This window comes from Porites lutea, chromosome 4, assembly GCF_958299795.1.
Source record: "Porites lutea chromosome 4, jaPorLute2.1, whole genome shotgun sequence".
Taxonomy (NCBI): domain Eukaryota; kingdom Metazoa; phylum Cnidaria; class Anthozoa; order Scleractinia; family Poritidae; genus Porites; species Porites lutea.
The window spans coordinates 49,474,873-49,500,671 of record NC_133204.1 but is presented as its reverse complement, the minus strand read 5'-3'; the positions used below and the strand labels follow the sequence as shown (position 1 = coordinate 49,500,671).

The 25,799-nt window shown below is 38.0% G+C and overlaps 3 protein-coding genes across 3 annotated transcripts in view; all 3 read left to right on the top strand.

Moving 5' to 3' along the window:
• Positions 1-3,761, top strand: part of LOC140933949 (uncharacterized) — a 15,420-nt gene extending 11,659 nt beyond the window's left edge. The window contains exons 13-19 of the mRNA XM_073383631.1: positions 10-41; positions 300-443; positions 938-1,051; positions 1,348-1,465; positions 1,862-1,986; positions 2,644-2,705; positions 3,011-3,761. Coding sequence (XP_073239732.1) covers positions 10-41; positions 300-443; positions 938-1,051; positions 1,348-1,465; positions 1,862-1,986; positions 2,644-2,705; positions 3,011-3,646 — 1,231 coding nt within the window. The 3' untranslated portion in view covers positions 3,647-3,761. The remainder of the gene's footprint in view (positions 1-9; positions 42-299; positions 444-937; positions 1,052-1,347; positions 1,466-1,861; positions 1,987-2,643; positions 2,706-3,010) is intronic.
• A 6,392-nt stretch (positions 3,762-10,153) lies between these two features.
• On the top strand, positions 10,154-11,358 carry LOC140933948 (uncharacterized). Its single transcript, XM_073383629.1, has 2 exons — positions 10,154-10,163; positions 10,385-11,358. The coding sequence occupies exon 2, from the start codon at positions 10,573-10,575 to the stop codon at positions 10,921-10,923; it is 351 nt and encodes a 116-aa protein (XP_073239730.1). The 5' UTR covers positions 10,154-10,163; positions 10,385-10,572; the 3' UTR covers positions 10,924-11,358.
• Positions 11,359-12,799: 1,441 nt separating this feature from the next.
• On the top strand, positions 12,800-22,125 carry LOC140933947 (neutrophil cytosolic factor 1-like). Its single transcript, XM_073383628.1, is given in 13 exon segments — positions 12,800-12,956; positions 13,494-13,574; positions 14,686-14,743; positions 15,029-15,111; positions 15,303-15,394; positions 15,907-15,940; positions 18,105-18,246; positions 18,740-18,831; positions 18,834-18,861; positions 19,157-19,274; positions 19,671-19,795; positions 20,501-20,559; positions 20,863-22,125. Coding segments are annotated over 13 exon segments (1,617 nt in total). The 5' UTR covers positions 12,800-12,887; the 3' UTR covers positions 21,499-22,125.
• The last annotated feature ends 3,674 nt before the right edge of the window (positions 22,126-25,799 follow it).

Here is a 25,799-nt window from a genome sequence, read left to right as displayed (position 1 = left end):
CATTTTCAGATCTAGCAAAGCTAACAAAAAGACCAATGAAAGTAAGTGACAAATGCAAACTATGACTTGAGCTTTTCGCTTTTTCTTTCAGAATTAAAGGAGAAACAAATGGCTGATTAGAGGTTGAAATTGCCTCAGCCCTTTCGAGTCCACGTACTCTCATCGTCAGACAAAGTCCCCAACATACTAGCTAGGATAAGGAACTACACGAACTAAAAACAGACGATGATGGGATTAACAGTGCTTTCTGTGTAATATGTAAGAGGGAATTTCTTTCTTAACTCTTTTTTTTATTGCAGGTAATAATAACAGCAGTGTTCAGATATCAGGACCTGTGGTGTTTGAGCAGTACATAGCCATTGCTGACTACAAAAAGAAGAACAAGAACGATATTTCACTTACAGCTGGTGACACTGTTGATGTTATCGAAAAGAGCGACTTTGGTAAGGAATATTAAAGCAGATTGAAGCAGTGTTTCAGCCAACATTGTTTACTTCTTAAATCTAACTTAAGAAACACTTAATCTAACTGTTAAAGCATTCTGAATCAGTTTTATTCATAAGTAAAGCTAGATTTTACGTCTTAATCCTTTACAATTATCCGGAGCGGTCGCTTTTAACCTCAAGTTGAGCTTTAGTAAACGTACCATTACGTCTTATTCGGACCGGACATACAAGCTTAAAGCTTCTACCATAGGACTGTTATTTTTCTGCCTTAACAGAGCTGATTTTTTATGAAAGCTTTCCTTTATTACTGTGAAAGCGGGGTTTTCATCATCGAGAAATGGAGGACCAGGGCAATACATAGTTGGATTATTTCCATCGATGCATACAGAGCGAGATCTATAGAGCAAAATTAGTGCCAGCTGGAGATAAATATCAATATGGATCTTTAATAATAATAATAACAATTTAATACATGTACTATTCTTTTAAAGGTTGGTGGTTGGTTGACCGTGAAGGCGAGTTAGGCTGGGCTCCTGCGTCACATCTGGAGCCTACTGATGATGGGGTAGAGATCACTGCCTCCAGAACCTTTGCACCTGGTCAAGGTAGATGTTACACAAGCTTATGTAACCTTAAGTATGATTGAGCAACGCGAAAAAACACTTAAACATGAAGAGTAAATTAAAGTAAAAACACGACAGATATTATATCATATTTCTTATCATAAATGGCCTTTTTTTGCTATAAAGAGTGATTAACATGATTGAAAGTTTGGCCTAAACTACACCGATAATTTTGGAAAGTTTCGTTCATAATACTTTAAAGGTAACCTTATGCGGCATATTATCAGTAATATAACCACATCAATAATGATGTTTTTTTTTTCAATTTTAATGCGCAGAGGAAGCATATCAGTCGATGCAAAGCTATGAAGCAAGAGCTGAAGACGAACTTTCTTTTGACATTGGTGTTACCCTCAAAGTTGTAGAAAAGAACCTAGATGGATGGTGGCTAGCCAGGTAAGACAGTGATGGAACGTTTTTAGCAGTTGCAATAATAACTGAAATGGTTTACACACAATGCCTGACTACACACATGACACTGAAATCTCCCAAAATTTCAAGCGCCGGATTCCACCTTATTACAACAGATCGCTCAGTGATCCACCCTTAACACTTCGCTCAAATTTATGTGGGCCCCAGACCTCCCACAAAATACTCTCCGACTCACCCCAGGCGACCGCTATTTAAGGGGTGGTCACATTTACATGGTATTTAAGTTAGAAAATGACTGACTGTTGTTACTTTCGGGTCAATCGTTTAAAAATTGAGTGATTAAGAGGTAGCAGTAACGAGTTTGCCAAACGATAATAGGCATAAGTAATATTAAAACCTATCTACTTTTACACTTCTTAGATACCAGGGCAAAGAAGGCTGGGTGCCTGCAATGTTTCTGTTACGAGTAGTTGAGTCTGATGACTCTTCGCCTTCATCTAGTGGAAAAATTTGTGGACTGGGGGATACTGTGTCCTCTCAACGGGGTAGGTGATTTGTTGCATCGATTAATTTTATATTTACAGTTTTGAACATTTCCTTATTCCTTCCGTGTAGGAGCTAGGAAAGGGAATTTTCATGGATCTACGTTTTTCATTTTAACAAGAGACCTGAGCAGTTACACCTCAGTAGTACTGAACCATAATAAATGCTTTACCTATTTGGTGTTTTTCTACTTCATCCACAGGCCAAATAATATTTCGAGGTTTCCTTTGTTCTTTTCTACGAAAGAAAAATCATTATCCAAAATAGCGTTACTGAACTGCTGCGCATTCTTTTTCATGGCTACTTCAGTGGTCTCCCTCGCAGCCTGTTTTGTCACGTCACGAACGCCCTTCCCTATAACTCCAATCCATCTTTCTAGAATGTTTATAATTTTTTACTGGGCTCCGACCTGACCTATGGGGAGGGCCAGGAATGAGACACGCAGGTACCATGCGGGGTACCCTCCCCTACCCCATTCCCATTTTCCATAAAGACAGATCACCAGCGGTTGTGACCAGGGTTAAGACTATGAGGTTTGGTGTGGCTGTTGCCGTAAGAATTGATCCCTACCTTCCTTTCTGGTATTTAACGTCTGTAACCAACTGAGCTAACCAGTAATCATATAGCATTAATTGATTAACGCAACCATTTTTTCATAGTAGTTTCTGAAGAAAGTGACATTGTGACAGGCCGAAGATCACCTCCCACAAGGCGAAGTATGGTAAGTTCTTCCGCTGTCAATTTTGCGTCAACCTCTTATAAAGCCTGACAAAAAGATAGGTAGCGTTGCTTTTTGTCGCTTCTATCTAACTTCTTTCTTTACAACGTTTCTATATTTAATAAATAGCTTAATAAACGATGAGTTTCAATAATCGTTGGACTTTTATAAGAGCTAAACCCTTAAATGAGTTCCATTACACTTAGAAACATTCATAAAATAGTAATTTCTTTTTTGTTAAATTCGTATTTCCTTAGTAATGGATTATCATCGAAAATAGCATTTACTATTTTTTCGTTTTCCGGCAGGTTCAGCGATCGATCAAAAAGAGGCCAAATAAAAATATCAGTCCTCCTCAGCCCATTGAAACAAAGCCGAAAGAAAAGGAACAAAATCAGGAAGATACGATATCTTTTTCAAGCGGATATCATACCTCTTCAAGCAGCAGTCTGTCCTCTCTAGTTTCAGATGTTTCTATACCTGAAACGGAAAGCGTTGTGCAGTGTGCATTACCGGGTAGTTCTGATTGCTGTGTAGTAAGCACTGCTCCAAAACAGGTTTACTCCAGCTCAAATCTTGTAACAACATTAGCACAGGATGCGAATACATCCGGGTCTTCTGTGAATGAAAGTGCATTGAGCTCAGGAAGAAGAAGTCCCATTCCATCACCAAGAAGTAAAAGCCCCAGACACAGCCCCCAGCCGAGAATTGATGAAATTAAAGTAACTCCTGTTGAGTCCATCTCTGAAAAGGAGCAAGAAAATGATTCCCAGATCACGAGGTATCAAGCCATATACACGTACATCTCTCAAGACAAAAACGAAATTACCATTAACGAGGGAGACATAGTGGAGGTACTTAAGCGGAGCAGCAATGGCTGGTGGCTTTTAAGCGCAAACGATAACCAGGGTTGGGGTCCATCAAATTTCTTGCAACCAGTGTAAATGGACGGAACTTTTATTTAGAAGAGGAATCTTTCTGGGAATGCCGGAATGCTTGCTTAGTCAGGGAAATGCTACTTCCAAAGTGAAATATAATTTAAAATGAGACATCACTTATTAATAGCACTTAACATGACTATTCGTTTTTAGTTTTGTCATTGACACAGTACAAGTTCGGAAAGAACAAAAAGTGCTGAAACCTGGATTAAAGTCAACTAGTTTTATCGCGAAGAAGTTCTGAACATTTTCAAATAATTAAAATACTATAACTGTTAACTTTTTTAAGCTTTTGATATAATATATAGTACAGGTTGCTATTTGCCGACAGAAACTGAATATTTCGCTACAATAAGTTCGTAAGGACTCCGTAAGCTGGGTTTAAAAGTGAGCGCCGTCTTATCCTGAAAAACTATTTTTAGATACATATATAGCAAAGTGGAATAGCAGGATGGTGTCCCAGTAACGAAGGCCCTATCAGCAAGGGCTTTAAACAATGCTCAGCAAGAAAAAGAGAAGTTCGAGACGATTGATGCTAGAATCAAGATAAAATAACCAATACAATAATCACTCTAAATAAGGGCTAACAGAGAAAAAAAATTGTGAAATAGGTTAACGTAATTCACTATTAAAAATGAGCCGAAATTTTTTTATTCATGGTGTATTAGTACTACAGGCAGCCAAAGCTCAGTATATGAGTGCAAATGGCAAGGCAGGATGGTTTAAAGCGTAAACGCGTTGTTTTCGCTTCTGCCTCTCGCACTAGACGAAGTAAGGCACGATTGGATTTATATTGTTCGCGTGGACGCTACGATTACACTAGAGGATTCATAAATTTTTATTGAGGGTGATTCGGATCATTTCGTAAGCTTTCATAGAGCCTTCATACTAAAAACGCATTCGGATTCCCAACAGTTTACACACATCGATAATACTGCGTGGCTTAAGCAACGACGACGGCGACAGCAACGAGAACAAAGTCAAAAAGCAAAAGGCTTTAAGTTAAAAGACAAGTTTTGCATCTGTATCACGCTTTTTGGTACATTTCTTTACCGTGCACGACCAATGGAGTACGTGAAAATAAACAGACGATAATGAGTTTTTCTTTCCCAGTTCAAACTTGGGTGCGGTCCCCAAGGATTCAACTCCAGTGAAATTCACCTACATTTGCCCTTTTGAGTAAATTGAAATAAACGCAGAAAAGTTTGAAAAAACGCGAATTCGTTTTAATAGTGACGTGTTTGCTACCCTCGCCATCAATATTTGTAAAGCACCCTATATTCACGAACGTGACACTTAAAACCGCAAACTTAACTCTGATGATCAGAGGAAGACGGTATCATGATTCGTTGGAAGAACTGTTTCACTTTACGAAACATTGAGAAATTAAAATTAAGGTAATTAGAAACGACTTTTTCACTTTCGATTTCGGATTCAAAATCTTCAGAGACTTGACCAAACCGGGAACTTTTTTAAAAAGGCGACAAAGAATTTTTCAAATTACTTGGAGACGTCATCAACGCTTAGGCTTACAGTAACCTTACCTTTGGGGACATTATCGAGGGGGTGATGAGGGAAGCGGGGGGGGAGGGTGTGGTTGGGGGCTGGGGCATTTGCTGAGTTGTCCGTACCACTGAAAAAATCCTGGCTACGCCCCTGATTAAGGCAAGGTTTATCAGAATAACCCAATTAGCCTTGAACCTAGAAAAACGTGATGCGGAAGAGTTTGGGGGCAGCTACAGGGCAATTCATAAAGATTTCACATTCACTTGACATTTGTCAGAGAACATAGATAACATTAGCAGGAAGAAAAAATAACAGTTTTTAATTTTAGTCGCTTAATTCATTTTTTGCGCATTTTATTCATTGCATAAACCTTTCATGGTGGACTAAAAGAGACAATATAAAAAAATATATATATATTCTCCTTACAGGGTGCACTTTGCCAAACCGCTGCAATAGCCGCTCAATAATGTTCCAATGATTTCTTCCTGTCACTCTATGTATGCTTAACTTAATACATGAAGAGGCTAAGGTCTTGCTTGATTAACCGTATACCAGATTATTACGGGCGACAAGAGGAGCCCGCAATCCTAATCTCCAGATTGTTATTACGCATGCGTCGCATGTATGTAGCCAGCATTCGTTTGAACTTCCGCTAAGAATGTATGGAGTGCACAAAACAAACTTTGATCACGCACGTTTGGACGTTCTATCACTCTTAATCTGATCACGCGTGTTTTGACCATCTCTCACGTGAAACTTACGCAACGTACAGCCCTGGAGCAAAAGCTTTTAGACCCTCGATCGCTGTCGCCCAGACTCCGTAACCTTTGGTTATAACTACAGTCGAACCCCGCTATTTCGAACTCGGTTAATTCGAAGTCCCCGCTATTTCGAAGGAAGACTTGTGACAAAACTTGCGTATCCTTATTCCAAACAGCTTTCTTTGTTTACGTCCAGCCAGCTGAGTCAAAGACTTGTATAAGGAGGCCTACACATAAATACACTGATCTTATAGCTAAGTACAGTCCACTGAACAGAGTTGTCGTTGTCACTTGCAACATGTCCGCAGAGGGGAAGACAGTGTTTGAAGCATCTGTTACCAGAACTTTTCCATCGAAGAATAACGGAACCGTCCCTGAGGTTTGCCATTTCTTTGCTTTTGCGTGTTTAAATACCGTGTTTTCGCGAAACCCAGGTCTGACTTGATCAGTGTTGGCAAGATCTGAGGAAGAGATCAGTAGAATTAATGGCACAGCTGATCTCACGTTAGCAATTAGGAAGTTTCTTTCTTTAAATGTCAGTAACAAAAAATAAGCGACAACATTGGAAGACCAAGCGCTAAAGTAATTAGCTTTTACAGTGTATGTGTTCTGTGGAAAACGAATGACAGGAAATACATTTGTTATAAACAGTGAAAAAGTAAGCTTTCTTGGTTCAAACTATATGAGTACTGACAGTACTCCGGTAAGCGTTACTAGTTTCTGTCTGGACTCGGACTTCATATCTTAATTTTTACATTTTTTCCCCTATCAGGCATATAAAATCACAGTTCTGTACTCTGATGGGAGCAAAATGGCCCTTCGGAAAACATATGAAGATTTCATTGAGTTGCAGGTACGTTTCGGTTGATCCATGTGAAATACGAATTATCTCAATGTTTCAAGGTTCAACTCCGAAATCATGTTCAGGTTGTATAGCGATACTCAGTAATAAAACTGAATTTATTGAAGATGATAATTGATATATAGCCTGTTTTTGTAAAAAGTAACAGTTCGCCGGTTTGCATTCTTTGTACTGGAGAGTATTGTACTTTACTGATCACCTTGGGTTTAGGTCCAGACATTGAAAGGGAAGGCAGGCGTTAAGTCTGTAAGCAAATTTAAGAATTGTAGTTACTGAAAACTACATGTATACTAATTTCAAATGCATACAGTTTACTAGATTTTCGTAAATTAAAATTGAGAACCATTTAAACATGCCAAACAGCAAAACTTCAATTCTTCAATTCTCACAGTCCTATGTACTGTTAATACAGTCGATAGCTGTCAGAGAATCTCTGCAGAAAAGAAGAATTAAATTCGCAAATTTTGAACAGGAGATTGCTTCAAGCGCTATGTCATTTCGGTGAGTTACTCAAAAGCTCAACAACCAAAACTCTTACGCTGGGACCACTTAACCGTCGTCTAGCTCTCGAGAAGCTGGGTAAAACTGCGTTGTTCAGGCCAATTAACGATTCAATACAAGGGCACTTCAAGCGTGAGGGTACCGTCTGATGTTACGTAACATGATGGCACGCGTAACAACGTTTGGTATTGTATTACATAATATCATCATGATTGCTAATGTAAGGATATGCACCAGAATCCGATTAATACTGAGATTCAAGAAGATAATTATACGCAAACCCCCCTTCAGTTTTCAGTACACCAGGGAGCCCTATCTCATTTTAATGATGTCCATTGCTTACCGCTTCCTGTGACGACAGACTTATTTCCTGACCAGTTTGTTTCCCGTGTAGTAGTCACTCATAAAGAATGCCGAGAGATGGAGGGAGCAAGAAATCATTTATTAATAAACGCTCCTGACTAAAAAAGGCGAGAAGCTGTTGGATTGAAATGTGTCAGTTAGTTATGTAGTTATTGCTTCCATTCCCAATCAAACTAGCTTAGCTGGAAAAATATTTAATTCTAAACTGATACCACAGTCTGCGTTTTAGCAAACACTGACGAATAGAAATCTACCGGCCTCAATTGGCTGGGGAAATAAAATTTTAAGTTATGTTTTTGGAGTGTTGCTGTTCGATTTGATTTGTAATCCACTTTAAGTACGCTTTCATGCTTCCGCTCCGCCGAGTGCTCCATTGTATCCACACTTATTTTAAAGTGTTTTTAGTGCACGCTGTTATTCCCGTCTATTAAGACGTCGGTTCACTTATTTCATTTCGATCGTTTTAGCTGCTGGTGGATATGAGTAAATTATGTTATTTCTGAACTATAACCAGTACAAAAAACTGTATGTTCTATAACAAACTACAGCTACAGTTAGTATGAATAATACTGAATAATATTAATGTTAATAATAATAATAACAATAACAAATAAAAAATAATAACAATTATAATAATAAATAATAATAGAATGCGAATAGTTACTATCATTACACTGCGGGTTTCTCACAATTTTAATTAGATACAACTTGACCTGATTTCCGTACAAAACTTCCATCCACCATTCATATACTGATCCTCAGAAAGTTATTCTTGCTGTGTAAATTGTAAGCTTAAGCCCTTTTAAAATTTCCTTTAATTTCAGGGCACGGTTTATGACTTACTCAAGCAAAAGGGTGGTTATTCAAAGAGGACTGCAAAATCTCTTGTCAAAAGCTTACCAGGTATTCTTCGCGTGGTATTGGTATGCTTATTAATCATTGCCGCTCGATTGACTGTAGATTTAAAATCTTGCATCCAAATACTCTAAAGGTATCAAAAGATTGTTTAAGCATCATGAAATAGTTATTTTAGATGAAATTGAAGACTTTTTTCGAATACAGGGTTCATGACCTAAGTTTTATCACTATTTTCCCTTCGTTTTATCAACCACAGACGTTCAATGCCGAGGCGAAATCCAGCGCAGTAGTTTGTTCAATTTTTGTTTATAACAAAGCAGTCCTAAGTTTTTGAAGAGTTCAAGCCTCACCTAAAGTAAATGCAGATTCAACCATTTTCAAATATTTTTTACACAGTTTAAACGTCTTAACTGCAACTTTCGTTTCTCTTTCATTTTATTTTTTTCCAATTTCCAAAAACGAACATCTTATTGTATTAAATAAGACACAAATCTTTCTCTTTAACTTATCGAACATTGAACATGTTACAACTCGTAAATTGCAGTTACTGTACCTTATAGTGTTTTTGTTGTTTTTTTAATTTCTTTTTTTCCTATGTATTTTTGTCACCATTGTTATTGTCAATAAAGTGCTATAGAAATTAATTAAAAACTATTTTTGTTAAAAAGTTAGGAATATAGAATAGTAAATAAAATGCACGTTAGGTAAGGCCCTGTATGTGTTCACATCGTTTTTACATCATTTAGTTAATAAGACTTTCCTTTTCTTGGCAGGGTTGAAAAATTCCTTCTCCCAAAGTCTTTTCAAAGAGGACGATTTGAAAAAGATTCAGAGACTGGAAAAGTTTATAAAGGTAAAAACATAGGTTGGTTAGGATCAAAGAGAAATTTTTTTCTGTGGGGTGTGGAGCAAAGAACATCGGCACCACACAGAAGTCATATCGACAAGCGACTCAAAAGCTAAAACAGAATGCGACGTGCAGGTCTGGGTTCCATTTTCTGTACTCTCTATGAAACGGATTCTTTCAAACGTCGGAAGCTCAGCTAACTGCCGGCTCCAGCTAATGAGCTGAGCTTCCCGTAACCTACATCGATCCTAGATTACCACTAAACCGGTATTGCTAATTTCAGAAAACAATAAACATGAAATGTGATTTGGCAGTATCCTTTATGCGTATAACACGCCTGGAAAACTGTTTCAGTTATTTTTGCTCATTTTACCAGGAGAGTCAGGACTACTCCCATGCAGTTTCTTTTGTTAAAGTTTTCAATAGTGGGATTATCACCCAGTTAGACATATAAACTGAAAATTTAACTTAGTTATGTGAGGTTTATAAAGGTGGACAGAAGCCGGGCCGAATCGGATTATTATAGACCGTCCTACAATGTTTCAGACAAAACCTTTCCTACATCATGACTCTAACAACAACTCTTTTTGTATTCGTAGGATTTGCTCATCCTTCCAGTTGTGGTCCGAAATTCAGAAAGCGTCAACAAATTTTTTGGTGCCTTTTTGGAAACAACAGCCACATGTGAAAGGTTTGGCCGAACAAAGTTACCTTTTTAACTAAAGAGTGACTGGAACATTAAAATCTAATGCTACATTTTGTTTTTAGGTCAAAAAACGAGGAAGAGTTAAAAAAAAGTCATTAAAGTGGTCGAAGTTTTAAGTGGTACGTAAATTTTATGATTAATATCCAATTTCCACCTTCTATCCATCCATCCATCCATCCATCTGTCAGTCTGTCGGTCCGTCAGTTCATTCATTATTCATTCAATCCGCATCCAATTCTTAGATATTGAATTGAATTGTCGTTTATGACCGTTTATGGTATTTCCTCTTTCAATAAAAAGCCATTGTCCTCTAAACTATTCTTAAACCATCCATTTTTAGGACGAGATCCTCTCCGAACCTTACCAAGGAGTCCAATATTTTCAGACGACCTTAAGTCCAAAAGCAAGAGTCCTCCACGACCCGGTCTGTTTGGGAGAACAATTTCTGAGCCAGGTATCAGGGCAAACACTACTCGTGCACCAGTCTTGACAAAGAGACAGTTTAGCGTTGGTGTTGCCATTGCCGAGATGTTCAAGGAGAACTTAAACTTTATATCAAACATGACCCAAGCGGAACATTCACAAAGTGCTGATGCGCCGCGCATTCAGCCTCCTAGCGAGACGAAGGAGAATCACTCCAGAGGTGAAGATACTACTGGAGATACAGAAGAAACCATATCTGGAATAGAGGAGCCTTGTATCCAAATGAAATCAGCTCAAAGTGAAAATAGCCTCAGAGAAACAAAGTATTTGGCTATCTCGTCATATGTTGCGGAGGAAAGCGGAGAGGTATCTCTTCAATCCGGAGAAGAAGTCGAAGTCTTCGAGAAACGTTCCAGTGGGTGGTGGTATGTGAAAAAGGAAATGGAAGAGGGATGAGCACCAAGAACATTTCTTGAACCAGTTCAGGTATTCAGGTCAAAATCTCCCGAAACACTGGATCTGTCTCAAAGCAAAGAAACATTGGATGGCATTTCGGAAAAGAAAATCGTGAGAGACAGTGAGATGGGATTCCACTTGCAAGAAAAACAGAAGGTATACTTCATCTCATTGGTCAATTATGTTCTACTACACAAAAAATACCATAAGTGTTAATTCTGTTCCTGGAAAGGTCTAAAAAGGTTTCCCTTTTTTGAATTATTAGTTTTGGATAATCTCCTTGCATTCACCATTTTTAATCGTCTGAGTTCTGTTTTTCTGTCGATCGCTGTAGCAATTGAGTGTAAGGAGTATCGAGAGCATGGGAAAACACGAAAGACAACGAGTGTAGAACTTAACAGAAGTGGGAGCATAAGGCAAAGAGAATGCAACTAAATACGTGCGTTAATGCACTGGCGTATTTGGTCCGCTCACAGAGAAAACCAACCCCCCAGTTCCAATACTAGTATACAGACTTGTAGAGAAGACTCCCTAGGTTAAGCTTACGAGTCTTATTTTTAAAGATAAATAACGCAAAATACTTGCTGATCCGTTTCGTTTAGAAGCCATTTTGTCAACACCAACTCTACACTTCACGTAAGGCTTGTAAGAATTTCATTTGTACTCAAACTGCAAACAATTTTTATTTGTGCCAAAGAATAAGACTTTCCCAATACTGTTAGCGTTTTCTTGCAAGGTAATTTAAACTGAGCTAAAACACTCAAAGTTTGTTGTCGATTCCTCCACTATTTGCTAAAAGCTGAAAATTAACAGCTTGTGTTTTTAGTCCTCCATCACTGGCCTGCAAAGGGGGTTCGTTCGAACCCCTCGAACCCCCCTCCTATGGGCCTGATTTAGCGGATAATTAGCAGGGTTCCCGTGGATGTCCAATAGAAACGGGGGTCATTGTAATATTGGTACCCTTAACAATAGTAATCTATTTCTCAAATATGGCCTCTTTCCTCTGTTACGTCATATATGACTGTTATAAATGAATGTCTACAGTATTCCGGATAGCTTATCATGTTACACACGGAAAATTCTCCGGCCTGGTATGAGCACATGTTCATTTTGCTACTGGTACAGATAACTATCTGACAGGCGCCATCTACTTTCAAGATCGGCGTGGCGTAGATTCGCTCCGAAATCGCCTTTTTTCTGTTTTAACAAAAGCCCAATTCGATATGGTTTTTGGCAGCAGTGTAGACACCAACTTAGTAAATACCACAAGCGTAATCGATCCAAAAGACGTAATAAGGAAAAAGATATTTGCATTTTGGTGCTAAGAGTAACAATAAGGGAAAATGAAAAGAAACCGCTTTTTTTTTTGAAAAAAATCTCCCTAAACTTTTGAATTTTCAAGTGTTCCCATGTGTCGCAAAAATTCGCGTGTAAAGACTGTAAAAGTTTGAATTTACAACAACTTAGAGAAGCGTGTATAATTATAATGATTACATACAAAATTTAATAACTACAAAGAAAAGAGCGCAGACAGAACCTGAAGTGTTCCTGTTGACATGTTTAACTTATAGCTTCCTTGGGTTAAAGGTGAGATTTCATGGAGGCATAATCTACAGTTTACGAAGCAATCGGCAAGTTTGGGATCTCATTAATGTTTGTGTGAAAATGTTAGAGTACCTATCAGAAGGCATGTAGAAAAGCAAGAATATAATATCATATCTGTAGAGAATATATATAGAATTTTTCCAAATAGATTGAAATGCGGAAGTACAAGAACGTGACCAGTATGCTACCGGTGGAACCATTAAGTAACGTCATAGCCTTAAACGCATTGTTTTTTCAAGCTTCCTCAAGAGAAGGCACGAAGACTGAGGTTATAAATGCAGCTGAGTATATTTTTTTCTGTTACTTAGTCCTTGAGTCAAACCAGTGAAAACGAGTCACAAGAAACGGAATCAACTGAGATGGACCGACGGGTAAAGCTTGTTTCAGTGGAAGGAATTCAGAAACGCAAGACCCCAGATAAAAATTATGTAAGTATTGCAAACCGGTTAGTTAGTAAATCACTTAGTGAACGGCGAATTCCAGAATGCCTTAATCTTGTTTTCAATAAAAACGGAATTCAGCATTAGAAAACCTTAGAAAATGTCATTAATTTTCCTCACACTTTATGCACTGAAGTGTTTGCCAATTACCGTCGATAAATTGATCTATGATCAGATTGAAAGGGGAGAGCCGGACTGTTGTTAGTCCTGCAATCAGTACGATTACCACTTACTAACCGATAGACCCGAATTAGTTCAATTTATTGTCTCTGAGCTACTTTAATCGACTATCTGTTGTGGCCTAAGTCCAGATAACGGCTCATCGGTGTACGCAGACATTATTAAGGTTGACAAACCACTAAAAAGCGTGCATTTATTAATTCGCTGTATGTAGTAGATGCCTTTTTTATGTTAGATGTTACTTCTTCTTATTTAGCAGATATTGCTGAAGAACGCATCAGTGTTTTGTTTAAATGCTTAAGAAATGTCCTAAATGCAAAATTTTGCTAATTTGCTCCCGTCTAGGTTTATATTCTCAAAGTGCTGTGGTCAGACGGAAGTATTAACATCATCTACAGAAAGTGCAGTGATTTCTTTTTTCTACAGGTTTGAAACATAACGGTCTTAGGCGAAGGCCAAACGTGGAAAAATTTCATGAAACTAACTAAATTTTGATTTCGTCTGAAGGTTGATCCAAACTCCTCGAGACAAACTTAACTCAAGACAGAAGTCGAACTTTTCATGAACTTTATATCGGATCAATTTGGTTCGTCTTATCAATGAAAAGCTCGATGTTAATGGGCAGGCCTTAGATTTAAATAAAGTTCTTCATCTCACTTTGACCAATTTTAGAAGTCGAATTTTTCGTTGATCGAACCAAATCTAATTGCAAATGAGGCAGAACAATAGACTTTGCCATAAGCATTATATTTGGTAGAGTGAACTGAGTTTGACTCTTGATACAGACCTTAGGAGGAGAAGTTTCCACTTCAGTGTTGGCCAAGTATCAAATTTTCTCGTTGACGATTCCATCGTTGACGTGTATCCATGATTCATAGTACATTTGGTAACGAAGGGTCGATACTGTCGCCGGCATTTCTTTTTCATTGGGAGCTAGCGTCGAGCAATCATTTTCAGCACTCCGTTAGAATTTTTCTTAGCCAAGGCCGAGTGATATCACTCAGTCTTCCTTTTCAGACGTTTGATTGATTAATTATATAATTATAAATAAAAGCTATCATATATGAACTTTGGATACAAATTTGAATAGGGAAATATTAATCGAAGCTAATAAGTATAATTCAAATCTAATGATCTTCGCTTAACCCGCCGGTTTGATGCAGTCCGGTCAACTGCGCCAGTCGTTATTGACGTCCGAACCTGGTTAAGTCTTTATTTCGTTTGATTTGTTCCTAGTATTGGTTAGGAAAATTCATCGCTTTTATCAGGATTTGTGTTTGAAAAAAATTTTCAACTGCATTTAAATCCTTTTCTAATGCGACACCCAAACTGGGAGCCAATTGAAGTTGTTTTTACTAATCGATCAGTAAATAAAGACAAAGTCATCTACTGAAAATTCCTCTCAAACCCACTTTTTTTTATTATATAAACGCAAAGGCGGGTAATTAAGCTATCTTTATACCAGTTGATAAAGGGAATAGTGAGAAAGAATTTCCAAATATGATCGTTATGAAAATATTGATTGTTTTACCTATAGGAAAACCTCAAAAAAGAATTTCCGAAGGGCACTGGCAAAGAAATTCCCGTGTTAAAAGGTGAGATATTAAAATGACCTAAATGCTCCCCAAATTAATTTTGTGGTCACAATGAAGTGTTTGGTTGCTAAAGAAACTATGATATCGATACTGCGTTGTTGGGAGAGGAAATCCGACGAAAGGACTTCAGTTTGTCAATATTTTTAAGTTGGCTTTAAAATTTCATTTCATCAACCTTAGCTATAATTTTTGTTTTGGTCATAACTAGTTAGAATGTCCGCGGTCATCAAGTCTACAAAACTGATTCAACCCAATACAATTCTGGTTTGACTTGTTCTTTTTCAGGAAGAAAATTTTCTGAAAACTGCGAGTTTTGCTTCAAGGATGGAACATGCAAACGAAGACAGTCTTTGAACAAGTTTTTTTACGTGAGTATAGAAACAAGATGAAGGAAAATTGGTCAGTAAAATTGTGGAAATCTGCTCATTATCCCTTCGCTATAAACGCAATTTCCTTAATTCTAATGGCTTATTAAATTGTTATTATTTATCTTGTGTATTTTCCCAGTTATTAGGTTTTAATTTCATACTAATTTTCCCCTCCCTTTATTATTTATAAGGACCTTATCAACGCTCCTGATGATATTTCAAACTGCCAAGCTGTCCTCCTCTTTTGTCGGGCTCGACTCAGTGATTTGCGCCCTCATGGAACGTAAGTAACGTGATTATTCTGATGAACGCACGTAGCATTCTCTTTGACCCCAGATATGTCAATTCTGATTAACATCATCATAATGTTCACCGTCACCGCCACCACCACCACCACCACCACCACCACCATCATCATAATCATCATCGTTGTTCATCGTCGGCATTATCTTCGAACGTATTCACGATCATTATGGTGGTAATGTCTCAAAACCAGAAGTAGTTAAAAATCATACAATTTGAGATACTAACCAAGAGCTTAGGTAAAGAATTCGAATTCTGCTACTTCAACTTATTTTATTAATATGAAGGTTATCTTTTTCTGTCTGCATTTGTGTTAGACATTAGATTTAATTTAGTAAAATATATATTACAGCGGTCTTGCTGTTTTATTTCAGTCCATTTCTTAAATTGTCAGAAATGGAAATAAAACAGTAAGACTGTAATATAAATTTTACTGCCAAAAAGCACAAAGTATTCGTTTCATATTTTGTTTTGTACTTTCTTCATTTTCAGATCTAGCAAAGCTAACAACAAGACCAATGAAAGTAAGTGACAAATGCAAACTATGACTTGAGATTTTCGCTTTTTCTTTCAAAATTAAGGTGACTCGACCCAGTTTTTTTGGGGGGGTACCATCCTACTTTGAAGCTCTCTGGTATCTCCACCTTTACTTTTATCGTAAGTCTAACACATAGAATGGATAACATATAGATCAATCTACAATATAACATAAAATTTTTGGCGATCGGAGTAAATGTCACGTGGTTATAATGCCACGCCCCTTTGAGGTCTGAGTCGAAAATCTGCTGTTGCAGGTATTTTTTCGTGAAAATCTCTCGGCTACACATAGCACGCATTAGTGCCTTGCGCTGAACAGAGTTTCACCAAAATCGCAAAGACCCAATTCGAGAAATTCAGCGGTTTCCAAATTTAGGTCATAATTTATGCGAAAATGATAAGCAAACTTTACACGGATTATATCTAAAAAACTATGAGACTTATCCCTTTATTTTGGGCATCGTTATAACAGATGGGTCCTTGCAAGTCAGCAAAAACGCTTTAGGGCCTTGTAAATGCGCGCGATTTCCAGCAAAGCAAACACATAGAAATTATAGTTTTCGCTATTTGTTGACGTTTGTCAGCGTTTAAGAGTCGTTCTCACGAAAAAAGCATTTTCTTAAAAATTCGTAGTTTTTTTTCCTTCAAATTTTTTCAGGGCCACAATTGATTAACTAACTACCCGGACTCTGAATTTCATGGTCATTGAAAAACTGTGACATTATCTTCTATAAGCCCAAACTTGAGTAAACATTGAAGATTTTTAGCGTTTTGGCTGAGTTTGTGCTTTGGGAGTTGTCTATTGTTTCTAGTCTGTCATTATACAGCATTCTTGTTCAGCACGCGTGTAATGACCACGCTTGGCTGACTTCCGAATGCTCACCGAGATATTCCCGTCACGAGTTGGTTTAATTATTGGCTTGCATTAACCTATGAAAAAACGATATTTTTTTATAGTAAGTAGATTTAGTGTGTAGCACTTCTTGATTTTTTTGCAAAGGCACAAGAAGCACGAGAATTGATAAAAAATTGTGAGTTAAACCTGTATGTATCACGCGATAACCTGTCTCACTGTACCAAAATTATTATACCTCGGTGAGCATTCGGAAGTCAGCCAAGCGCGGTCATTGCACGCGTGCTGAACAAGAATGCTGTATAATGACAGACTAGAAACAATAGACAACTCCCAAAGCACAAACTCAGTCAAAACGCTAAAAATCTTCAATGTTTACTCAAGTTTGGGCTTATAGAAGATAATGTCACAGTTTTTCAATGACCATGAAATTCAGAGTCCGGGTAGTTAGTTAATCAATTGTGGCCCTGAAAAAATTTGAAGGAAAAAAAACTACGAATTTTTAAGAAAATGCTTTTTTCGTGAGAAAGACTCTTAAACGCTGACAAACGTCAACAAATAGCGAAAACTATAATTTCTATGTGTTTGCTTTGCTGGAAATCGCGCGCATTTACAAGGCCCTAAGGCGTTTTGCTGACTTGCAAGGACCCATCTGTTATAAGGATTCTCAAAATAAAGAAATGAATTTCATAGTTTATTAGATATAATCCGTGTTAAGTTTGCGTATCATTTTCGCATAAATTATGACCTAAATTTGGAAACCGCTGAATTTCTCGAATTGGGTCTTTGCGATTTTGGTGAAACTCTGTTCAGCGCAAGGCACTAATGCGCACTATATGTAGCCGAGAGATTTTCACGAAAAAATGCCTGCAACAGCAGATTTTCGACTCAGACCTCAAAGGGGCGTGGCATTATAACCACGTGACATTTACTCCGATCGCCAAAAATTTTATGTTATATTGTAGATTGATCTATATGTTATCCATTCTATGTGTTAGACTTACGATAAACGTAAAGGTGGGGTTACCAGAGAGCTTCAAAGTAGGATGGTATCCCCCCAAAATAACTGGGTCGAGTCACCTTAAAGGAGAAACAAATAGTTGATTAGAGATTGAAATTGCCTCAGCCCTTTCGAGTCCACGTACTCTCATCGTCAGACAAAGTCCCCAACATACTTGCTAGGATAAGGAACTACACAAACTAAGAACAGGCGATGATAGGATGAACAGTGCTTTCTGTGTATGCAAGAAATAATTTTCAAGTGGGAATTTCTTTCTTAACCCTTTTTTTTATTGCGGGTGATAATAACAGCAGTGTTCAGATATCAGGACCTGTGGTGTTTGAGCAGTACATAGTCATTGCTGACTACAAAAAGAAGAACAAGAACGATATTTCACTGACAGCTGGTGACACTGTTGATGTTATCGAAAAGAGCGACTTTGGTAAGGAATATTAAAGCAGATTGAAGCAGTTTTTCAGCCAACATTGTTTACTTCTTAAATCTAACTTAAGAAACACTTAATCTAACTGTTACAGCATTCTGAATCAGTTTTATTCATAAGTAAAACTAGATTTTACGTCTTAATCCTTTACAATTATCCGGAGCGGTCGCTTTTAACCTCAAGTTGAGCTTTAGTAAACCTACCATTACGTCTTATTCGGACCGGACATACAAGCTTAAAACTTCTACCATGTGACTGTTTTTTTTCTGCCTTAACAGAGATGAATTTTTATGAAAGCTTTCCTTTATTACTGTGAAAGCGGGGTTTTCACCATCGAGAAATGGAGGACCAGGGCAATACATAGTTGGATTGTTTCATCGATGCATACAGAGCGAGATCTATAGAGCAAAATTAGTGCCAGCTGGAGATAAATATCAATATGGATCTTTAATAATAATAATAACAATTTAATACATGTACTATTCTTTTAAAGGTTGGTGGTTGGTTGACCGTGAAGGCGAGTTAGGCTGGGCTCCTGCGTCACATCTGGAGCCTGCTGATGATAGGGTAGAGATCACTGCCTCACTGATCACATAACCTTTGCACCTGGTCAAGGTAGATGTTACACAAGCTTATGTAACCTTAAGTATGATTGAGCAACACGAAAAAACACTTAAACATGAAGAGCAAATTAAAGTAAAAAGCACAACAGATATCATATCATATTTCTTATCATGAATGGTCTTTTTTGCTATATAGAGTGGTAAACATGATTGAAAGTTTGGCCTAAACTATACCGATAATTTTGGAAAGTTTCGTTCATAATACTTTAAAGGTAACCTTATGCGGCATATTATCAGTAATATAACCACGTCAATAATGACGTTTTTTTTTCAATTTTAATGCGCAGAGGAAGCATATCAGTCGATGCAAAGCTATGAAGCAAGAGCTGAAGACGAACTTTCTTTTGACATTGGTGTTACCCTCAAAGTTGTAGAAAAGAACCTAGATGGATGGTGGCTAGCCAGGTAAGACAGTGATGGAACGTTTTTAGTAGTTGCAATAATAACTGAAATGGTTTACACACAATGCCTGAATACACACATGACACTGAAATCTCCCAAAATTTTCAAGCGCCGGATTCCACCTTATTACAACAGATCGCTCAGTGATCCACCCTTAACACTTTGCTCAAATATATGTGGGCCCCAGACCTCCCACAAAAAACTCTCCGACTCACCCCAGGTGATCGCTATTTAAGGGGTGGTCACATTTACATGGTATTTAAGTTAGAAAATGACTGACTGTTGTACTTTTGGGTCAATCGTTTAAAAATTGAGTGATTAAGAGGTAGCAGTAACGAGTTTGCCAAACGATGATAGGCATAAGTAATATTAAAACCTATCTACTTTTACACTTCTTAGATACCAGGGCAAAGAAGGTTGGGTGCCTGCAATGTTTCTGTTACGAGTGGTTGAGTCTGATGACTCTTCGCCTTCATCTAGTGGAAAAATTTGTGGACTGGGGGACATTGTGTCTTCTCAACGGGGTAGGTGATTTGTTGCATCGATTAATTTTATATTTACAGTTTTGAACATTTCCTTATTCCTTCCGTGTAGGAGCTAGGAAAGGGAATTTGCATGGATCTACGTTTTTCATTTTAACAAGAGACCTGAGCAGTAACACCTCATTTGTTTCTACTCCATATATATATACTGAACCATAATAAATGCTTTATAGTTTAAATTTACCTATTTGGTGTTTTTCTACTTCATCCACAGGCCAAATAATATTTCGAGGTTTCCTTTGTTTTCACGATACTTTGCTACGACAGAAAAATCATTACCCAAAATAGCGTTACTGAACTGCTGGGCAGGCGTGTCGCTCATTCTTTTTCATGGCTACTTCAGTGGTCTCCCTCGCAGCAGGTGTTGTCATGTCATGAACGCCCTTCCCCATAACTGCTATCCATCTTTCTAGAATGTTTATACTTTTTTACTGGGCTCCAACCTAACCTATGGGGAGGGCCAGGAATGAGACACGCTAGTACCATGCGGGGTACCCTCCCCTACCCCATTCCCACGTTCCATAAAGACAGATCACCAGCGTTTGTGACCAGGGTTAAGACTATGAGGTTTGGTATGGCTGTTGCCGTAGGAATTGATCCCTATCTTCCTTTATGGTATTTAACCAACTGAGCTAACCTGTAATCATATAACATTAATTGATTAACGCAACCATTTTTTCATAGTAGTTTCTGAAGAAAGAGACATTGTGACAGGCCAAAGATCACCTCCCACAAGGCGAAGTATGGTAAGTTCTTCCTCTGTCAATTTTTCGTCAACCTCTTAAAAAGCCTGACAAAAAAATAGCTAGCGTTGCTTTTTATCGCTTCTATCTTACTTATTTCTTTACAACGTTTCTATATTTCATGAATAGCTTAATAAACGATGAGTTTCAATAATCGTTGGACTTTTATAAGAGCTAAACCCTTAAATGAGTTCCATTACACTTAAAACATTCATAAAATGGTAATTTCTTTTTTTTTTAATTCGTATTTCCTTAGTAATGGATTATCATCGAAAATTGCATTTACTATTTTTCGTTTTCCGGCAGGTTCAGCGATCGATCAAAAAGAGGCCAAATAAAAATATCAGTCCTCCTCAGCCCATTGAGACAAAGCCGAAAGAAAAGAAACAAAATCAGGGAGATACGATATCTTTTTCAAGCGGATATCATACCTCTTCAAGCAGCAGTCTGTCCTCTCTAGTTTCAGATGTTTCTATACCTGAAACGGAAAGCGTTGTGCAGTGTGCATTACCGGGTAGTTCTGATAGCTGTGTAGTAAGCACTGCTCCAAAACAGGTTTACTCCAGCTCAAATCTTGTAACAATATTAGCACAGGATGCGAATACATTCGGGTCTTCTGTGAATGAAAGTGCATTGAGCTCAGGAAGAAGAAGTCCCATTCCATCACCAAGAAGTAAAAGCCCCAGACGCAGCCCCCAGCCGAGAATTGATAAAATTAAAGCAACTCCTGTTGAGTCTATGTCTGAAAAGGAGCAAGAATTTGATTCTCAGATCACGAGGTATCAAGCCATATACACGTACATCTCTCAAGACAAAAACGAAATTACCATTAACGAGGGAGACATAGTGGAGGTACTTAAGCGGTGCAGCAATGGTTGGTGGCTTTTAAGCGCAAACAATCATCAGGGTTGGGGTCCATCAAATTTCTTGCAACCAGTGTAAATGGACGGAACTTTTATTTAGAAGAGGAATCTTTCTGGGAATTCCGGAATGCTTGCTTAATAGTCAGGGAAATGCTACTTCCAAAGTGAAATATAATTTGAAATGAGACATCACTTATTAATAGCACTTGACATGACTATTCGTTCTTAGTTTTGTCATTGATACAGTACAAGTTCGGAAAGAACAAAAAGTGCGGAAACCTGAATTAAAGTCAGCTAGTTTTATCGATAAGAAGTTGCAAACATTTTCTTATAATTAAAATACTATTTTCGTTAATTTTTTTAAGCTTTTGATATAATATATAGTACAGGTTGCTATTTGCCGACGGAAACTTAATATTTCGCTACAATAAGTTCGTAAGGACTCCGTAAGCTAAGTTTAAAAGTGAGCGCCGTCTTATCCTGAAAGACTATTTTTAGATACATATCAAAGTGGAATAGCAGGATGGTGTCCCAGTAACGAAGGCCCTCTCAACAAATGCTTTAAACAGTGCTCAGCAAGAAAAAGAGAAGTTCAAGACGATTGATGCTAGAATCAAGATACAATAACCAATACAATAATCACTCGAAATAAGGGCTAATAGAGAAAAAAAAATGTGAAATAGGTTAACGTAATTCAATATTAAAAATAAACCGAAATTTTTTGTTCATGGTGTATTAGTACAACAGGGAGCCAAAGCTCAGTACATAAGTGCAAATGGCAAGGCTGGATGGCTTAAAGCGTAAAGGCGTTGTTTTCGCTTCGGCCTCTCGCACTAGACGAAGCAAGGCACGATTACATCAAGGTCAACGTAAGGTGCTTCGTCGGTTAAAAGAAATGTGGCAAATAACGGCAAAAGAATCACACATTTGCAAATAAAAGTCTGAGATACCACTGGATTGTTCGCGTGGACGCTACGGTTACACTAGAGGATTCATAAATTTTACGGATTCAGGATTCCGGACTTATTTTATTGAGAGTGATTTGGATCATTTCGTAAGCGTTTATAGAGTCTTCATACTAAAAACACATTCAGATTCCCAACAGTTTACACACATCGATAATACTGGGTGGCTTAAGCAAAGACGACGGCGACAGCAAGGAGAACAAAGTCAAAAAACAAAAGGCTTTAAGTTAAACGACAAATTTTGCATCTGTTGCTCGCTTTTTGGTACATTTCTTTGCGAAAATGTAGTGAAAATAAACACACGATAATGAGTTTTTCTTTCCCAGTTCAAACTTGAATGCGGTCCCCAAGGATTCAAATCCAGTGAAATGCACCTACATTTGCCGTTTTGAGCAAATTGGAATAAACGCAGAAAAGTTTGAAAAAACGCTAATTCGTTTTAATAGTGACGTGTTTGCTTACCCTCGCCATCAATATTTGTAAAGCACTACATATTCATGAACGTGACACTAACCGTTTGGCTTTACCGCAAACTCTGATGATCGGAGGGAGACAGTATCATGATTCGTTGGAAGAACTGTTTCACTTTACGAAACATTGAGAAATTAAAATTAAGGTAATTAGATACAACTTTTTCAATTTCGATTTCGGATTCAAAATCTTCAGAGACTTGACCAAACCGGGAACTTTTTTAAAAAGGCAACAAAGAATTTTTCAAATTACTTGGAGACGTCAGAAACGCTTAGGCTTACAGCAACCTTACCTTTGGGGACATTGTCGAGGGGGTGAGGGGGGGGGGGGGGGGGGAGGGTGTGGCTGGGGCTGGGGCATTTGTTGTCCGTACCACTGAAAAAATCCTGGCTACGCCCCTGATTAAGGCAAGGTTTATCAGAATAACTCAACTAGCCTTGAACCTAGAAAAACGTGATGCGGAGGAGTTTGGGGGCAGCTACAGGGCAAGTAATAAAGATTTCACATTCGCTTGACATTCGTCAGAGAACATAGATAACATTAGCAGGAAGAAAAAATAACAGTTTTTAATTTTAGTCGCTTAATTCATTTTTTGGGCATTTTATTCATTGCATAAACCTTTCATGGTGGACTAAAAGGGACAACATAAAAAAAAAATTCTTCTTACAGGGTGCACTTTGCCAAACCGCTGCAATAGCCACTTAATAATGTTCCAATGATTTCTTCCTGTCACTCTATGTATGCTTGACTTAATACATGAAGAGGCTAAGGTCTTGCTTGATTAACCGTATTCCGGATTATTACGGGCGACAAGAGGAGCCCGCAATCCTAATCTCCAGGTTCTTATTACGCATGCGTCGCATGTATGTAGCCAGCATTCTTTTAAACTTCCACTAAGAATGTATGGAATGCACATAACAAACTTTGATTACGCACGTTTGGACGTTCTTTCACTCTTAAGGGCCTGTTTACATGGAGTGGGGGACCCCGGTCTAGTGGGGTAAGTTTCTTTTGTTTTTACGCTCTGGGGGACACAAAACAAAAGAAACTTACCCCACTAGACCGGGGTCCCCCACTCCATGTAAACAGGGTGTTAATCTGATCACGCGTGTTTTGACCATCTGTCACGTGAAACTTACGCAACGTACAGCCCTTGAACAAAAGCTTTTAGACCCTTGATCGTTGTCGCCCACACTCCGTAACCTTAGGTTATAACTAGTTACTAAGAATAAATGGATTAAACTCTAGTTTTGCATTCATTGCATTACTATGCCTATGATGCTCCTTGAAACAAAAAGCATGGCGAAGTATAACTCCAAAAGTCAAGGAAGACTTGTGACAACACTTGCGTATCTTTATTCCGTAATACGATCAATCGAACCACCCTAAACTGATCTATTGTGTTCACCCACACCAAATAGCTTCCTTTGTTTATGTCCAGCCACCTGCTGAGTCAAGGACTTGTATAAGGAGGCCTACACATAAATACACTGATCTTATAGCTAAGTACAGTCCACTGAACAGAGTTGTCGTTGTCACTTGCAACATGTCCTCAGAGGGGAAGACAGTGTTTGAAGCATCTGTTACCGGAACTTTTCCATCGAAGAATAACGGAACCGTCCCTGAGGTTTGCCATTTCTTTGCTTTTGCGTGTTTAAATACCGTGTTTTCGCGAAACCCAGGTCTGACTTGATAAGTGTTGGCAAGATCTGAGGAAGAGATTAGTAGAATTAATGGCACAGCTGATCTCAACGTTAGCAATTAGGAAGTTTCTTTCTTTAAATGTCAGTAACAAAAAATAAGCGACAACATTGGAAGACCAAGCGCTAAAGTAGTTAGCTTTTACAGTGTATGTGTTCTGTGGAAAACGAATGACAGGAAATACATTTGTTATAAAAAAGTGAAAAAGTAAGCTTTCTTGGTTCAAACTATATGAGTACTGACAGTACTCCGGTAAGCGTTACTAGTTTCTGTCTGGACTCGGACTTCATATCTTAATTTTTACATTTTTTCCCCTATCAGGCATATAAAATCACAGTTCTGTACTCTGATGGGAGCAAAATGGCCCTTCGGAAAACATATGAAGATTTCATTGAGTTGCAGGTACGTTTCGGTTGATCGATGTGAAATACGAATTAACTCAATGTTTCAAGGTTCCACTCCGAAATCATGTTCAAGTTGTATAGCGATACTCAGTAATAAAACTGAATTTATTGAAGATGATAATTGATATATAGCCTGTTTTTGTAAAAAGTAACAGTTCGCCGGTTTGCATTCTTTGTACTGGAGAGTATTGTACTTTACTGATCACCTTGGGTTTAGGTCCAGACATTGAAAGGGAAGGCAGGCGTTAAGTCTGTAAGCAAATTTAAGAATTGTAGTTACTGAAAACTACATGTATACTAATTTCAAATGCATACAGTTTACTAGATTTTCGTAAATTAAAATTGAGAACCATTTAAACATGCCAAACAGCAAAACTTCAATTCTTCAATTCTCACAGTCCTATGTACTGTTAATACAGTCGATAGCTGTCAGAGAATCTCTGCAGATTAGAAGAATTGAATGCGCAAATTTTGAACAGGAGATTGCTTCAAGCGCTATGTCATTTCGGTGTGTTACTCAAAAGCTCAACAACCAAAAACTCTTACGCTGGGACCACTTAACCGTCGTCTAGCTCTCGAGAAGCTGGGTAAAACTGCGTTGTTCAGGCCAATTAACGATTCAATACAAGGGTACTTCAAGCGTGAGGGTACCGTCTGATGTTACGTAACATTATGGCACGCGTAACAACGTTTGGTATTGTATTACATAATATCATCATGATTGCTAATGTAAGGATATGCACCAGAATCCGAGTAAAACTGAGATTCAAGAAGATAATTACTGGAGAGTATTGGACTTTACTGATCACCCTGGGTTTAGGTCCAGACATTGGAAGGGA

Excerpts from the sequence above, each read along its gene's own strand:
- LOC140933948 (XM_073383629.1), top strand. The coding sequence starts at position 10,573 with ATGTTCAAGGAGAACTTAAACTTTATATCAAACATGACCCAAGCGGAA.